General features: G+C 53.0%; 1 protein-coding gene across 8 annotated transcripts in view; it reads left to right on the top strand.

Annotated features, from left to right (window-relative positions):
- The window catches only part of GASK1A (golgi associated kinase 1A), a 91,687-nt gene extending 79,546 nt beyond the window's left edge, over window positions 1-12,141 (top strand). For all 8 annotated transcript variants that reach the window (XM_064589085.1, XM_054504481.2, XM_054504482.2 and 5 more), the window contains 3 exons: window positions 9,679-9,801; window positions 10,923-11,026; window positions 11,635-12,141. In XM_064589085.1, coding sequence (XP_064445155.1) covers window positions 9,679-9,801; window positions 10,923-11,026; window positions 11,635-11,845 — 438 coding nt within the window. In that variant the 3' untranslated portion in view covers window positions 11,846-12,141. The remainder of the gene's footprint in view (window positions 1-9,678; window positions 9,802-10,922; window positions 11,027-11,634) is intronic.
- The last annotated feature ends 4,904 nt before the right edge of the window (window positions 12,142-17,045 follow it).

Raw genomic sequence — 17,045 nt, 5'->3', positions numbered from 1 at the left:
TCTTGCCCTCTTTGCTGTACCTAACTGGCCCTAGAAAAAGTATTTGTTGAGTCTTTTCTGGGTGGGACTGGCCCATTCCCTTCCCAAGGAGCCTGTTCTCAGTTATTTGTGATCCTGCGTACATTCCTTATTTTGAGTCCAAATCTATGGCTTCAATTCACGTGTATCTCCTCTGGTTTAGTCTTCCTGGGACATCAGGTGTTCTGTCAGTTAGAGAGGATCTCAGATCTCTGTTCACTGCCGACCTTTCAGGCTTCCAACCAGAGACATGACATATCAGGGTAGCTACCATTTATGAAGTGCCTACACCTGTCCGGCAATGTCTGACCCAAAACCCACACATGAACTCATTTAAGTCCTACAACAGGCCTAAGATATGGGAGCTGTGTTCCTCCCCATTTCACAGATGGTGCAGCTAACTATGGAGGACTGAAACACATGCCTGGACAAGGGTGTTTAAAGGGTGACATTGAGTATCTTTACATATATTTTAAAGCAGGACCTTGATCAGGGTGAGGTATGAGGAACAGACTTCTAAGATGATCCCCACAGTTCCCACCCTGCTGGCGTTAACCCCTGCCCTTGAGTATGAGTGAGACCTGCGAATACGATGGCCTAGCACTCCAATGATTAGGTTACCAATCATTTAACTTTGAGTTGATCAAAGGGAAGATTATCCTGGATGGGTCTGACCTAATCAGGGGAGTCTTTCAAAAGAGATGAAGTATCTATTTTATTTTATTTTATTTATTTATTTGAGAGAGAGAATGAGAGACAGAGAGCATGAGAGGGGGGAGGGTCAGACTCCCCGCCAAGCAGGGAGCCCGATGCGGGACTCGATCCCGGGACTCCAGGATCATGACCTGAGCCGAAGGCAGTCGCTTAACCAACTGAGCCACCCAAGCGCCCAAGAGATGAAGTATCTAAAGAATTTCCTGCTGGCTTCAGAAAGCAAAGAGCCATGCTATGAACTACCTGGTGGAAGGGGAGGCCTCTAGGAGGATCCTGAGATCCCCCGGGACCTAGTCATACAACCACAAGGAATGGTTTCTGCCAACAACCTGAAGGAGCTTAGGGGATGACCCTGACTTACAATGAGACGCGGCCCCTGGCCAACACCTGGAGTTCAACCTGGTGAGACCCTGAGTGGAAAAGCCGGCAAAAATATGATGGACTCCTGACCCACAGAAACTGTGACATAATAAATGGGTTCTTTGAGGCCACTAAGCCCCTGGTCATTTGCAATGCAGCAATAGAAAACGAATTTATGAGCCCAAGGTGCCAACATTTTAAGGAGGTGTAGTGCCTGTCCTGCATGACCTGGACACTGAGCACCTCCCTGTTTCTTCAGCCCCACCCTAGTCCTGTCTCTGTTCGGATTTTTATAACTTGTTCTTTCTTTGTCTGTCCATAGTCTTTGCTCATTCTCTTTTGGGTTGTTGGTCTTTTTCTTAATGATTTCAAGAGCTTTTTACACGTGAAGGCAATTAGTGTTTCGTTTGACTGTCCTGTAATATTTCAGGTTTGGTTGTCATTAAACTTCGTTTATAGTTTTTCTGCTATGCAGAAAATTTAAAAATGTTATGTTGTTAAAGTTATCAAGCTTTTCTTTTATGACTTCTAGGTTAGTATACGTTTTAAAAGGCCATCCTCACTTCAAGGTTATTTTTAAAAGTCTCCCATATGTTTTCATCTATCTTTGATCCATCTGGAAGGTGTTTTGGAGCAAGAGATAAGATGCAAAACAACGATTTTCTTTTTCAGATGGCAACCCATATGTCTCAACACATTTGTTGAATAATCAACCTTTTCCCCAATCTGAAATGTTGCCTTTCCCATATAGCTCATTTCCATATGTATGTTGGTCTATTTCTGGACTCTTTTCTGTCCCAGTAAAGGTTTTGCCTATTTATAGGCCAGAATCACAGTTTTAATTGCTGTGCTTTATATTTTATGTTGATAACCAGTAGGGCTTGGTCTTCCTCATTGCTCATTCTTAGAATTTTCCTGATAGTCTTGCATACTATTCTCGTAAGAAATTTAGAGTCAGCTTGTCACTTCTTCTTCCCAAGTCCTTTTGGAATTTTAATTGGGATCAAATTAAATTTGTGTGGACTATAGAGAGAATTTACATCCTAAAATATGAAGTCATTCTAGCCAAGAATTGGATATTGTTGGTTCACAACCCACTCTGGACCTTCTCAGGTGTAATCTGAAACTGGCCCCTATAAGGAGAGGGCAGTGAGAGACAAAAGAAAGAGGCAGACCACTCCAGGTTGGTAGGAGGGAGGTTTAATAAACAAAGAGAACTTATATACGAGGCTTGTCTTGTCTTGAGCCGTCGCAAGACGGTGGATTTCTGCACCCACCTACCAAACTTAGAAGTTTATATAGAGGCCTTAACTGGGTTCAGTCACGTATACCGTGCAAATGTTCTCATCACCACATCACCATCTCCAGGCTGTGACCTTGGGACAGCCTCTGGGAGCAGGAAAGGCAAACGGAACCCACATTCCAAGGATCATGGAGGGGGCAAGTGGCCTCCCAGTGCCCGGGTCCCGCTCATCTTCCTGTGGCCATTGAAAATGGGATCTTTTCTTCCATTATATGTTCTGGCCAGTAGCCTCCAGTTTGCATGAAGGCTATTATTTCTGTGTATTAATGTGGTTACTGGCCACACAATAACTTTGTATTCCTTCTAACAGTTTCTCAGTTTATTCTCTGGGTTTTCCGAGTATACCAGCATTTCATCTGTAATGAATGCACTTTGTCTTCTCATTGCCTCTCACCTCGTTACATTTGCTGACTGCTCCAGGGCAATGGAAAATATTAATGGACTGAGGGACACGAGTTGTTGCTACAGATTTGGGACAGTGTCTGCTGCTTCACCATTAAACATCATACTAGTTTTTGACTGAAGATATAATGAGGAACTATTCATTATTCTTGCTGTATTAAGAATTTCTATTGTCAGCAATGGATGCAAAATTTTATCAAATTCCTTTCAAGTATCCGTGGAAGAAATAGCAGTATTTCCCCTCTGATGTATTATGTGGGGATTCCTGTGGAAGGTGTTCTAACGGTGACTCAGCCTAGCTTTCTCGGTTGGAAACTTTTTTGCTGTGGTGAATTTATCTTTTCATGGCTGTGGTTTTTGTGTTGATGTTAAAATTTTAGACTGATCTACAGATGTGTTTTTAGATAAGATCTAGTTCTTTTCAGTGCATCTCCTCAAAGCCCATTAGCCAGTCTATTCACGCGCATCCTAAGCTGGTGCCACAACTTCTGGGCCCAGGCTTGGGGCAGATGCAGTGTCCAGACCCTTCCCCTCTATGGAGAGAGATGCTGCCACCCTGTGGCAGTCTGATCACCAGGCAGGGAGTCGGCCCTGCCAAGAGCCACCCTTTCCACCCAGAAAGACCCAGGCCTGTGATTGCTCCCAGCTTGGGAGAAGGTCCCTGAACGGGGGGTATGGGCCACCAGGGACAGCAAGCAGCCCTTCTAGAATCCACCAGACCCAGATCAGGCACTGGGTGAGGAACCTGTCTTGGCCCAGGAACCTGATGGGTCAGTTAGGGGACTCTGGCCACCCTTCCTACCCTGTGCTGGCTCCCCCCAGGCCTCCCCTCTCCCACAGCTGGACCTGCTGTCCCTCCTTGGCAGACTACAGTGTCTTGTCTCACCCAGATGTCCTGTGTGGGGGCCACAAATCCAGGCCTCCCCCTGGATACTTCCGGTGTGGGCATCTTGCGCAGGGAGGTAGGGTTAAATGATCACAGTCCCTGTGCTGTCAGCCAGCCACGCACTCCATTCACTCATTCTTTCACTCAGAAAAACCTCAGCTAAGTCTCTGGTTGTGCTAAGCAAGTGCGGGGTGCCGGGGACCAGACCGAACCATGTCTGCCTCTTTGCCAGCAGGGAACTTGGAAGCTCTGGCACCACAGAACACGTGCCGGCCACACCGCCCCTCTTGCCGGTCAGAGCCGGACTGCTCGGCTTTGAGTCTCGGCACCACCGCTTCCTTGCCGTGGGATCTTCAGCACACGGGAAGGAAGCCCCTGGGACTCAGTTTCCACATCTTTGAAGTGGGGATAATAATGGTATTTACCTCTTGGCTACCGGGAGGGAGTAAACGGGTTGTCGTGTGGAAAGCACCGAGTGGGCTTTACAACGCCTTAAGTAAAAGTGAACAAAAACTTCAGTCCACAGCATGAGCATGCAATGTTGCTGGGTGGGTCAGAAAAGCAAAACTGCTAAGGTCTATCATTTTTTCTTGGTAACTGCTCATTTTTTCCAAAAAGGGGGGAAAAAATCAAATCCTGAAGGAAGGTGGGAATGAAACTTAATCTTGGTCTTGTTTGGCTGCTAGAAATTGAATTTCTCTTCGATGGAAATAAAATAACCAGACGGTGTGGCAAAATAATCAAACTGGCAACCGGGCCTGGCCAGGCTCTTCCTGTTAAACATTCAAATGGGTGTAGAGTCTGAGAAGCCAGGAACATTGGATGGGCCAGTATTCCTTGTGGCTTCCTCTGGAAATAGATGCCGCTACAAATTGAGATCTGCCCAGAATGGCTGGGGTCCGGAAGGGTTTGGCAGGAGGAAGGGGGCGTGGCTGGCTGGGCGTCAGGCGTAACCTGAAATCCAGAGCAGCCCCTGTGTCAGTCTTGCTGGAACTGCCCTGGCATTTACTCTCCTGGCCAAAGAGAACCCAGCAGGTGATGTCTGTCCGGAAACTGGATGTACCCACAAGAAGAGCATGGCTACCCTGTTGTAACACTTCCCATATTTCAGACTCTGGTTCTCTGGCCTGTAGCACTGGGTGAGGCTGGGGCTTCCTGGTGTGTGGGGGGGTGGGGGAATCCCTGAGATTCCTGGAGGTCTTTGGGCCTGTCGCTTCCAGGGCAGACACCACAGAAGGCTCTTCCGTAAAAACCACCCCCTGCTTCACAGGTATCATTACCCCATGTGGGCCTCAGGGCAGTCCCATGGGAGGGGAGTATCGCTGCCCCATTTTGTTGATGAGAAAACTGAGGGGTATAGAGGTTAAATAACTTCCTCAGGTCATAGAGTTAGGACATAGTGGAGGGGGGCATGGTACAGGCCTCAAGTGGGTTTAAGACCAGTTGGAAGCCTGGGAGGTCTCTGGAGGCAAGCTGCAGGGCTCTATCCTCAGCCCTGTCCTGGTCAACGCTTTTATTAGTGGCCTGAGTGAGGACATTGCAGCTAAAGTAGACTTTCACACAGAGCCCTGATTTGATTCACCTTCTGCCCATTCCTGGGTCCAGGGATCAGTGCATCACCATCCTCCACTTGGCACTCCCGGTCCAGGGATGTGTATGACCTGATTTGGTCCAGTCAGGCTAAAGGGAAGGTGCTTGGAGGAGAGGTTCCTTTCCCCTCTGTCTGTCTCTCTGTCTCTATTTCTCTCGTTCGTCCTCTCCTTCTCTCTGGACCTGAACATACCCACAGCGGCCACCTGCCGGCTTCTAGAGACAACACTGGGATGTTAACATCGTGGGTGGTGAGTGGAGAGCAGAAAGAAACCCGAGTCCTTATCATGACAATAGGGAGCTGCTAAACCTCCAGCCTGCCCTATCTTGGGACTTGCTGCCACAGATGATCTTAATTTTCCTTATGGTTGAAACCGTTTTGAATCAGGTTTTTCTGTTACTTGTGACTGTTGTTATCCAAAGCCCAGGCAGCCAAAGCAGTGATGGTCCACGTCAGGGGTCTTGTAAATGGGCTCACTTCATGCACAGGGTGATGGTTTTTGGCCACCCTGGCCAAGTTGGACTGGTCCTCTGGGCTTTGTGCATTGGTCTCAGTAGCGCCTGTGGGTGTCTTTGGCCCACCGCCCCCGGAAATACTACCTAATGTGGCCTCACAGAATTGCCCTCAGCCTGTTTGGGGTGATTGGTCTAGGCCCGATGTGCTTCTCCGTGTTGAACTATTGCAAAACAGAACGTGTTTTGAGACAGTAGTTGGGGGGACTGTTTAACACTCTCATTCCTGGACGTCTAGTTTTGTGACATTGATTGAATCATAGTTATTTTCTTGTTTGTGTTGGAGGAGATCAATTCTGTATATCCTCAGAACATATGTGAGTTTTCCTACAAAGGGATATGGAAATGGAGCAAGACCTTTGGCCGGCGCTGAGCTGGGTTGAGTGGACTGGGGGGTGGCTTTAATGAGTACTGCATCCTGGAGGTGACAGATCGTCCCCCTCGCCCCATTTGTGGAGAGGGGTGGCTGTGCCGGTGGGCAGAGGGAGGCAGGATGGTGGTGCTGGCTCTGGCTGGTCACCACAGCGACCACAGAAGAGAGACATGGACCATCCAAACACCACCACGGCCGCGGCTGCATTGTTGTCATGGAGGATGACGGGCCCTGTGTCTTCTCATTCTTCCCCTTCCTCCTTCATAGTTTTGAAAGCTCTTCTCTAGCCTTAATTAGCAAGGGTGAAACCAAATTAATTAATCTCATGAAGAGTAATGATGGAGACCTCATTTGACCTCTGTAACTGGCTCCCCTTTCCTGGTCTTCGGGGAGGCAGGGCAGGATAACACAGAGAGCTGGCCTTCGAGCCAGACAGACCTTGGCTCGAATCCCAGCTATATTACTTTTACATGTACGACCTTGGGTATGTCTGGGGTCAGTGTCCCCATGTGTAAAATGGGATCATAGCGTCTCCCTTGCATAGTTGCAGTGAGGAGTGAATGAGCTAGGGAGGATGGCAGTGGTCATGGTGGTGGTCATCTGAGCGATGTTTTGTTTTGACACCAATTCTCCACCACCAACTGGGTTTCCCACAATTCAATTCAGTTCTGACACTGTCTACCTGGAGTCAATGTCAGATCCCACACAAGTTAAGGGGCTCAGTCCTACAACACTGTCCCACTTCAGATACCAGTCAAAAGTCCTGGGCTACCCACACTTCTGACCAACTGGCTATAAATTGAGGGTTCTCACGACCCCCTCCTCAGGTTGGATAATTTGCTAGAATGGCTCAACAGAGCTCAGGAAAACACTTTACTTACATTTACAGGTTTATTATAAAGGATACAAATGAATGTCCTGATGAAGAGGTATATTGGGTGAGGTCCAGAAGGACCCCAAGCACAGGAGCTTACGTCCCTGTGGAGCTTGGATACGCTACCCTCCTGACCATGGATGTGTTCACCAACCCAGAAGGGCTCCAGATCTCATTGTTCGAGTTTTTTTTTTAAAGATTTATTTATTTATTTGAGAGAGCGAGAATGAGAGAGAGAGAGTACATGAGAGGGGGGAGGGTTAGAGGGAGAAGCAGGCTCCTCGCCGAGCAGGGAGCCTGATGCGGGACTCGATCCCGGGACTCCAGGATCATGACCTGAGCCGAAGGCAGTCGCTTAACCAACTGAGCCACCCAGGCGCCCCTGTTCGAGTTTTTATAACCCAATCTCCAGCTCACCTACCCTTCCTGGAGGTTGGAAGGCGGGGCTAAAAGTTCCTATCCTTTCTTCCCTTGTCTTTCTGGTGCCCAGTCCCCATTCTGAAGTTATCTAGGCTCCCCTGCATCATCTCATTAGCATAAACACGGATGTGGTCCAAGGGGCTCATTAGGAATCACTCAGGAAAGTCCAAAGGTTTGGGGAGCTCTGTGCCAGGATCAGGGTACAGAGACCAAATATATTTCTCATCATACCACATCATGTATCTCTGAGAGACAGACAGTCATTGCTTTAAAATCAGATTAAAATGATCGCTGCTGTAAGCCTGTGGCTGTTCTGCATCCTCACCACCACCACGGGGGAGGGAGGGGCCCCAGATCCCGCCAGAGCTGAACCACGTGGTAGAGCAGAATCACAGAAGGTTCCCAAGGACTGAGAGAGGAAGCAGACCCTTTCTTTCTGTGGGGTTCCTCACCAGCTTGGTGCCATCTGGCTTCCTGCTTCCCTTTCCCTGACTCTCACTCATCTCCACCCTGACTCTCTTCCCCTCTGTTCCCTGGACAGTTGCCCCAACCACAGTATGTTACCTGGAGCTCATTTCTAGATTCCCAGGCTGGCACCTGCCTCTCCAGTGGTGTTCCCAGGCTTCCTAAATTAGACTAGCCATTCTGCAAAGGTGGGGTCTGGGTCTCCATTCTGGGTCTTCCACACACCGGGCTTTTTCACTAAGTGAATTACCTTTGCATCCTGAGAGTTAGCACCTGTGTGATTCATCATCCTCCTTGGGGGGCGGGGGGTCCCCTGAGTCCTCCCTCTCCTGTGACCCTGACACCACCTGGGGATTTAAGATGACTCAAACCCCAGGTCCCACAACCCAGGAGGATCTGGAAACCTTCCTAGGATTTGGGCAAATCCCAGGCAGCTGACGGCTGCTTCACATGCCTTGATTTGCCCCACACCAAACCTGAACTCAAAGCTCAGCCCCTTCTCCCAAGGCCAGCAAACATTTCACAAGGGTGGCCACTTCTGCCGGAGGATGGAGGGGTCACGGAGGGCACATCTCACACCCTCAGCCTCCCGCTGCTCCCTGCTTCACTTCTCTCTTCCTCTCCTCTCTCTCCTCCCCCTCCCACAGCAACAAACGGACTTTTCCTCTTGTCCCAAGCAAAGCAAGTCCTCTCACACCCAGACCTCTGGAGATCTCACCTTCTGTCGTTAGCACTCCTCCAGGTATTGTATCAAACCAAATTTCCTTCCTACGAGGAGAAAGGGTACATCTCCTCCAGCTCGCCCACCCTGTGACGGGCACTCCCCACTGCCCCCAACCTCACCCTGTCTCTCCTCCACTTCCTGGCACATCCCAACCTTTTCCACACCACCTCCCCCTTCACCTATCCCTTTCCTGCCTTTCTCCCTACAGCAAGACCCTCCCTCTCCCACCCCAGAGGACTCTGCCACTTCTGTGTTTAGGCCTCTCCGTTCTGGATCTCTTTGCATTTGCTGCCCTCATGTAGGTCAGGGCTGGGGCAGATCCATGTTTCTATTTAATTCCTGACTTGCAGGCGGCAACTCCTTCCTTCGGAAGAAAGCTACTGGAAGCAGGTGAGTGGGATATATTATTATGAGAACCCTATGACCCTCTAAAATGTCATGTATGTGAGCTACATGTGTGTATGTAGGGGGTGGGAGGCAGAGCTCCTCGGAATTGACCCCACACCACACTTGAGAATTCCCCTCCGGTGGAAACCGAGTCCGGGAGGGGAGCGCCTTCCTCCCGCCCTGACTTCGATCCTGGCCTCGCCGCAGGGTTGGAAGAGCTATCTAGAGGGTCCTTAAATCACGTTTGGCTCCCAAGAGGGGAGGAATCCTTGCTGTAGCATTGGCTGCTTAAAGAAAAAGTGGAGTCCAGTGTGGATTTCCGCCGGTAGACAGATGCTCAGCACCGGGAGGCCCAGTGGCCTCAGGCCAGAGTTCGGGGCAGGGCCACAGGGGAAGCCGTGGGTACCGGTGGAAATCCAGGCTGGCCTGAGGCGTGAGCCAGCAGCTCCGGGGGTGCAGGGCGAGCTGGCTGGAGGAGCAGAGCAGAAGCTCCCTCACAACGGGCCGACCAGCACCCACAGCCGCGGAGGTCTGCCCCCAGCACGACCACCGCCCCCCCGCTCCCCCACCGGGGCCAGGCCGCCTGAGTGCTGGGCCTGGGGGAGGCAGGCCTGGAGCCACACCCCTCACAGCCTGGGTGTCCTCACAGGTACATGACCGCCTAGACCGCTCCTGCTGTGGCTTCGAGCCCGAGCCGTCGGACCCCTGCGTGGAAGAGAGGCTCCGAGAGAAATGCCGCAACCCCGGCGAGCTGCGGCTGGTCCACATCCTGGTATGTCTGCTGTCACCTGTCACCTGTCACCCAGACTGCGGCCTTCCTGCCGGAGTTGCAGAGATCACGGGACACGGGCGGTTCCCAGCCCTGCTCTTTTTAGCAGCGGGAGCCTTTGGCTGGATAATGTTTCCAGGAAGCCACCATACATAAAACTGACCCCGGCGGGGCTTTGCCAGTGTGGTTGAGGTGGGACCACTCCACTGTCCCCTTGAGGGGTTTACAGGGAACCCCGAGGGCACCCGGAAGCGGGTGTGACATCTGTGTGTCTAGGGAGCCGCCCCCACCCTGCCAGCCAAAGTGGGGACTGTGGCCTGGAACGGGCCGGGCGGTGGCAGTGACAGGGCTCCCTCCTGTAGGATAGCCCACGGGCTGGTGCTGATCCGAGGGACACTGGGCTGTGCAAAGTAGAGCCCAGGCTGGGAAGTGATGAGCTGAGGCCATCAGAGACCGGGACAAGGGGCCACCCTCGGGAAGGGCTACTGTATCTTCTCCCCCAGTGACCCTAATGTCCTGGACACCTTCCCCTGGCCGGTTGCTTGTGGAGGGTAGCATGGTGCCCCGGGCTGAGCGTCAGGCAGGCCACACCAGCCCGGAGGCCAGGGCTGCCTCATGAAGCCTCTGGGTGGTAGGAAATCTCCATCTCCCGTCCTCAGAGCCTACTCCCCTCTTCCCTGGTAAAAGGCAGTCACCCCGGGGAGAGGTAAGGCTTTTATATCTATCATTCACCCCTGGGGGCAGCTATTTCACAGATCCCTTAGGACAGCAGTTTTTGGAGGGAGGAGTCAGTAGACATCAAGAAATAGATGATCCCTGATATGGGTGGTGGGGAGAGAGAGAGAGAGGGAAAGCTAGGGTCCTGGAGGCAAAAGTTCCTAAGTTAAGCCAGGGTGATGGAGAGAATTATGGGAAAATACCATGGAATCCTGGAGAATATATAGGAATGGGGTGCACGGGGGTGGGAGTAGGGAGCAGAAGACATGGACTCTCATTCCCAGCCACACCACATCATGGGACTGTCAGCTCAGGGCCCCCCAAGCCCCTTAACCCTGACAGAATCCATGGGTGCCAGCTAGGCTCAACCTTCCCCACCTCTGTCCCTGTCCATCTTCTTCCTTGAGGTCCGGAGCAGTGATCCATCCCATCTGGTCTACATCGATAATGCCGGCAACCTTCAGCATCCTGAGGACAAGCTGAACTTTCGGCTGCTGGAGGGCATCGCTGGGTGAGGGTCAGCGGGATTGGATGGAGGTTTGGAGACTGAGGCCCGATTGCCCTGCTGTAAACTGTGCGACCTTGACTCATGCTCCCGAGCAGTCCACAGCCTGAGACAAAAGCTGCTGGATCTGAGCCCTGGGAGGAGGTGGGGAGCTGGGGGACGCAGCCAGCAGGCACCCCCAATATCCAGAGGGCCTCCTGGCCCTGCAGAGCACTGGCAGCCTGCTAGGGTCTGGGAAGGCTAGCCCTTCCCTTGCCCCAGAGGAGGAGCCAGCCTGGGGAGCCTGCCTGCCCTGCTCACTCATGGCAGGCGGCTCGGCCTTCTTAGGGCTCTTCCTGGCATTTCACCTGGGATAGCAGAGCTCATTCCGGCAGCTTCTCTGTGGGATGGGGGACCCCTCCAGAAGCCCCGTCCCATCTGCTTTTGCAGGAGAGTAGGTGGGAGGGTTCTCTGATAACGAGCCAGCAGGCGGGCCCTGGGCACTCAGCAGGACGACTGTGCCAGGTCTGCCAGCCGTGCAATTGCTGGCCATCTGGCTTCACCCGTCCCGGGCATTTTCTGAGATCACTTTTGCTTTTCCCTTCTGTCCTGGGGCCCGGGGGACCTGCCTCCAGGTTTCCTGAGTCTGCCCTGCAGGTTCTTGCCTCAGGGTGTCTGCAGAACATGCTGCTCAAGTCCCTGTGGATGGACCCCGTGTTCTGGGAGAGTCAGGGCGGGAGACAGGGACTGAAGCGGGTGCTCCGGACCCTGGAGCGGCGAGGCCAGGTGCTGCTGGAGCACGTCCGCAAGCACAACCTCACCCTCTTCAGGGAGGAGGCCTCGTGAGCTGCCTCGCTGGCGGGGCGCTCCCGGCACCACCTGACCAGGTGAGCACCCATCCCGGTGGCCACAGTCTCTCGGGTTCCCCCAACTTGAAGACAAACGGGAAAAGCCAGAAGAAACCAGAGGATACCGTGGATGTCCCAGATGTCCCACCTTCTTGGGACAGTGAAGGTGGTGGTGGGTGGTGGGTTTTCCATCTTAACCACCCTCCTTTCCGCCTTTTCAGCTCTGGCTGTTTCCTCCCTTCCACCAATAAATATATTCAACAATGTTCTATGAACCGCTCCAGATACTATGAAGTTGTGCATCCCACACCCACATGTAGAGTGGACGTGTGTGTGTGTGTGTGTGTGTGTGTGTGGTTCCCCCCGGAGACACCAAGCCAGAAGCTTGTCAGTAGGCAAGCCCCCAAGCTTCCAGCAAGCACTTGTGTGCCCTGATGTGAACAGGTCCGCTCAGCACAGAAAGGTGGACGCATCAACAGTGTGTGGCCCCGGCCAGCTTGCCCAGCGCACGTCGACCACCCAGGGCGCGGGAGGACAGGGCCCAGCGCTCTGCTCAGCGCACTCGGCAAAGACCAGTCTCCAGCAAGCCCAGCTCTGCGCACGTCCTCGGAACTCCCGGGTTGACTGCCCCCCTTCCTGGGCTGCTCCTCAGCCCCAAGTGGCTCCAGCGGGGGGCGCAGGCCTCTCACGGGGCTGTTCCTCAACAGGTATCCCTCCCTTCCCTCCCTTCTGCCTCAGAAGGCCTTTTGGAATGTAGGGGCCCTTAAGATTTTGTCTACTTGGGTTTTCAGAGGACTGGACTTGAACAAAGGAGTTCTGGGTTCAGATCTGGCCCGGGCCACTGCGTGGTCAGCAGATGACACAGGTTTATTGAGCACCCGCCGTAATGACACTTCCTGAGCGACAGCTGTGCACCAGGCATGGATCAAAGCATGTACCCTCACTGCGCCCCGACGGGCACGTGTGATTATTAGCATCTCCAGTGTACGGAAGAGGCCCAGAGGGGTTAAGGAACTTGTTCAAGGGTATCCAGCTCGTAGGCGGAGGGGTCAGAATTCAAGCCCAGGCAGGAGTTGTCTTGAGCATGTCTTGAGCCCGGGACCCCCACGAAAGGGCTCCCGCTGTCCTCCACGGTCACTCGGACAGCTTCTCCTCCTCTAGTCCCTTTGGATTCAGAGCTGATGATGAGGCAGGGCCGATTCCCTGGAGTGTGGAGCTGCATACTTCGACCCCGGCCATGCACAGTCACACGCATCTGGCTCCCTGCCCATTGCTCTTTGCTCGTGAAAGTCAGCTCAGTCTCTGAACTGGGTCTTTCCTACGAACTTGAAACTTCAGCCACTTTCTATCCTTTCAAAGAACACTCTCAGCCACAGGGTGCACCGCTTGCCCTCTGCCTCCCCCAGCCATTGCCTCTGGAATGAGAAGGATGTGCCCAGCGAAGCAAACAGCTGGGGGTGGTGAATCAGGACCTTCCCATCAACCTGAAGAGGCTTTGGCTGGGGGGGGGGGGGGGGGGGGGGGCGGGGAGGGAATGCGGCAAGAGCTGTGAGGGGTCTGCGGTGCAGGGGCTGCTCGCCTGCATGCCAGTCCTTCAGAAAGCGGCCAGCCACAGGGTCTGGTAAAGCCAGCACAGTCGCCAGCCACCATGCTGCCTGACTCGCCTCACCCCAGGCCCCACCGTGTTGCAACTGCAACAATCCCCAAGCTCTGAAAATCAAACGCCTTTTCCTACCTTCGGGGCCAAAACTCATGTCCCACTCAGCTCGAATATTCATACGGTTCAGTGCCGAAATGCCAATGCGTTCAGGGATTGGGTGTAACCCCAGACCCTGCTGAGAGTGTAGCGTTACACATGGAGAGGTACCTTATTACCTTTCTATATCTGAAGAATTCAGAATTCGGAATGACTTCTGGCCTCCAGGGTTTGGTTATGGGATTCCAGACCTGTGATAACTTACTACAAACCAGGCATGGCGCTAAGGGCTTTATACAGGTGATTTCATGAATGCCTTACCATCCCGGCTGCACTATCCTCACTCTACAGATGAAGAACCTCGGCTGGGGAGGGAGCGCCTTGCCCGAGGCCGCACAGGTGGGGCGGCAGAGTCTGCCCCTGAACCTGGGGAGCACCACCTGGCATGAAGTGAATACAGCCGATGGCCCACACCGTGCCAAGAGCGGAACCGTGTTCCTCATTGCAAACCTTCGGAATAACTCCAGGAGGTGGGCGTCACCGCTCCCATTTGACAGAACAGGAAACAGAGGCACAGAGAGGTTGAGTCACTTGCCCAAGGTCACAGAGCAGGTAACTGCTGGAGCTGGGATTTGAACCCAGGCCCGTTTAACTCCAGAGCCCCTGCCCCCACCGCTATAGCATCCTTCCTTCTTACCTTCATTCATTCACTCATGCAGATTTTCCACGCAGAATATAGAATTTGGAAGCAATCCATGTGTGCGGCATGCTTTGGTGGCCATGTGTCCCAGATGTTTGGAGACACATGTCGTCTGGCCATCAGAGCATGTGTCCTGGTGTTCTGTTGGTGAGCAAGGTCCCCGTAGCTGAGGATACAGGAAGCGTGAGGGCAGCAATGTGGGCAAGAGGGGCTCACAGGAGCTCTGCCTGAGTGTGTCGGGGGGCAGTACAAGATGTGAGAGGTGAGACCTCTGTGAACGTTGCCAGACCGTTTCCCCTCAGCCAGGGCCTTCAGATGAGTGGGCGGGCCTCCCCTGAACCCCTGAGGCTCACCCACCAGCTCGGGCAAGACACTTCCCACGCTCCCTACTCCTGGCCCACCTGGGGTTCTGGTTAGCACGGCTGGGGGACGCCTGTTTGCGGAGTGGGTCTAGTGGGGCATTTGGGTATTATAGGGGCTGGAGGCCTTTGGGGCAAGAGGTGGGGTAACCTCTGCCACCCTGGCCTTGTCCAACCGATGAGAGAAGAGTCACTGAGCCTCCAAGGAAGTGGACCAGAGCGGAAGGCATCTCGAGGTAGAAAGTCGGGTTCCACACAGTCCACACCACAGCAGAGGCGGATTCAGTTGCTGTCAGAAAATAGTATGGGGCGGGAGGTGGGGGCGTGCGTTCATCCGGGGACTTGGCAGGTGACAGGCTAGGGCATGCCGGACTGCAGGTGCACCCAGGGAGGCCTCGGGGGGAGGAGGCAGCATCCAGCAAGGAGACGCAGACACGGAAGCCCAGGGAACTGAGCCGAAGAGGCGGTGGGCTTTGATGGCAGGGGTGCGGGGGGCTGGGAGGGGCTTGGCCTCCAAGATGAGCCTGGCTTACCTGTCAGTGGGGAAGGTAGCATACGCGAGGTGTGATCTGAGGAAGGCTCCTTCTGTTAGTGTCTACAGTTCCACTGCAGGACGTAGCTCCTACGTGATTTCGGGGGAGCATCTGGTTTTCTGAGGGGCACCTGCCAGGAGAAGCACACCCCACCCCGAGGGCAGGCAGAGGCGGGGTGAGCTCTGGAGGGTTCCTAGTGCAGGTCGTGGAGGGAAGTACAGGTCAAGGGCACCTCACAGTGCGAGGCCCAGGAGACAAGCTAAATGAAGTAAGTCACTTAAAGCTGATGGGTGTGAGAATATGGATTTTTGTCAAGTTTCTTGTGTGTATGTCTTCCCAGCGGAGGATCATTTGCCAGAGGATCATTTCTACCGCAGACCCTGCATAACGCCAAGCAGCAAGGCCTCACCTGCACATGTCTGGGTGAGCGACACTGAGCATGACCGGGGAGGCTAGTGCATAAGGCAGATCCTGCAGTGATTGCTTCTTGCACATCTGACTGCCTTGTCCTCATGACGGCCGCCTTCATTGAAAACACACGCACTCACACATGGGGCAATGGGACCCCAGGCACCTCGCTGACTTTTGTGCTGGGAAGGACTGGAGGCATTCCTTCTCTGCCCTGCACACTTGGAAGCTCTGTCACCACACAAAGACACATCTAGTCCTAGTGGGTGACTCGGTGCACGTGGGATTGGGACTGGGTCGTCCGACCTCCACCCGCCCACCCTAGGAAGGCTTCCTGCAGGGCCCAGGCCTGGAAGCTGTGCATGTCATTACCCAAACTCCCTCGCGGGGCCCAGCCAGGCTCAGGACGCAAATTGGATTCCACGATTTGGATGCACTCAGGGGTTGGTTGGAAGGAGAGAGGTGGAGAATGTGGTGCACCTCTCAGCTATTTTCGGTCACCAGCTCTGTGATGGTTGACATGGTTGTGCAGTGTGGCAGGAGCTGGGATAGTGACCCTGGCATCGTGAGCCTGGGACCCTAACTCAGCTCCTGGCTCCTGGACCCCTAGCTCCAGTAGGAGCCTCCGTAGCCGGGCAGTTCTCAGAACTGCTCCTCAGGGCCCAGCCCGGAGCCCACACCTCTCATCCTCCCAAGGATTTTTAACTTTTCATTTTGACATAATTATGAATTCACAGTAGTTGCAAAGACAGTACTGGGAAGGTCCTGTGTACCCTTCATCCAGTTTCCCCCAGTGGTTGCATCTTCCGTAATTACGTAATTACGGTACAGTTCCAAAACCACAGACTTGACATTGGCATAGTGTGCGTCATTTTAGCACCTGTGGATTCATTAACCACCACGGCAATCGAGATACGGACTCCCGCCACACCCAGCCCTTCACTCTCTCCCACCCTCATCCCCGGCAGCCGCACATCTGATCTCCATCTCTACAATATTTGTCATTTTGAGAACGGTATCTAAATGGAATAGTACAGCATGTAAACTTTTGAGAGTGGCTTTCTTCACTCAGCATAATGCCTCTGAGCTCCAGCCAAATTGTTGTTTTTACCAATAGTCTGTTCCTTTTTTATTACTGTTCCTCTTTATTCGTTAGCATCCCATGGTACAGAGAGACCACAGTTTGTTTACAAGTCACCCCCTGAAGGACATCTGGGTCATTTCTCATTTTCGGCTAATACAATTAAAGCCGCTCTGAACATTCTTATACTTGTTTTTGTGTGAACAGAATATATTCTTTTTTTCTGGGGCAAATGCCCTGGAGTGCAATTTCATGGTAATATGTTTAATTTCTTAAGAAACTGCCAAACTATTCCCAGGCTACTGTTTTACATTCTTCTCAGCAGTGCATATGAGAGATCCAGTTTCCCTCCATCTTTTTAGACATTTGGTATCGTTCCTATTTCTTATTGTAGCTGAGGCAGGAGTGAGGCATTCCTCCC

The sequence above is a fragment of the Mirounga angustirostris genome, unplaced genomic scaffold, assembly GCF_029215605.1.
Source record: "Mirounga angustirostris isolate CCGP_5_RB_7025 unplaced genomic scaffold, mMirAng1.0.hap1 SCAF_1, whole genome shotgun sequence".
NCBI lineage: Eukaryota > Metazoa > Chordata > Mammalia > Carnivora > Phocidae > Mirounga > Mirounga angustirostris.
Note: the sequence above shows the minus strand (reverse complement) of the source record. Positions and strands in the feature narration are given on the sequence as shown.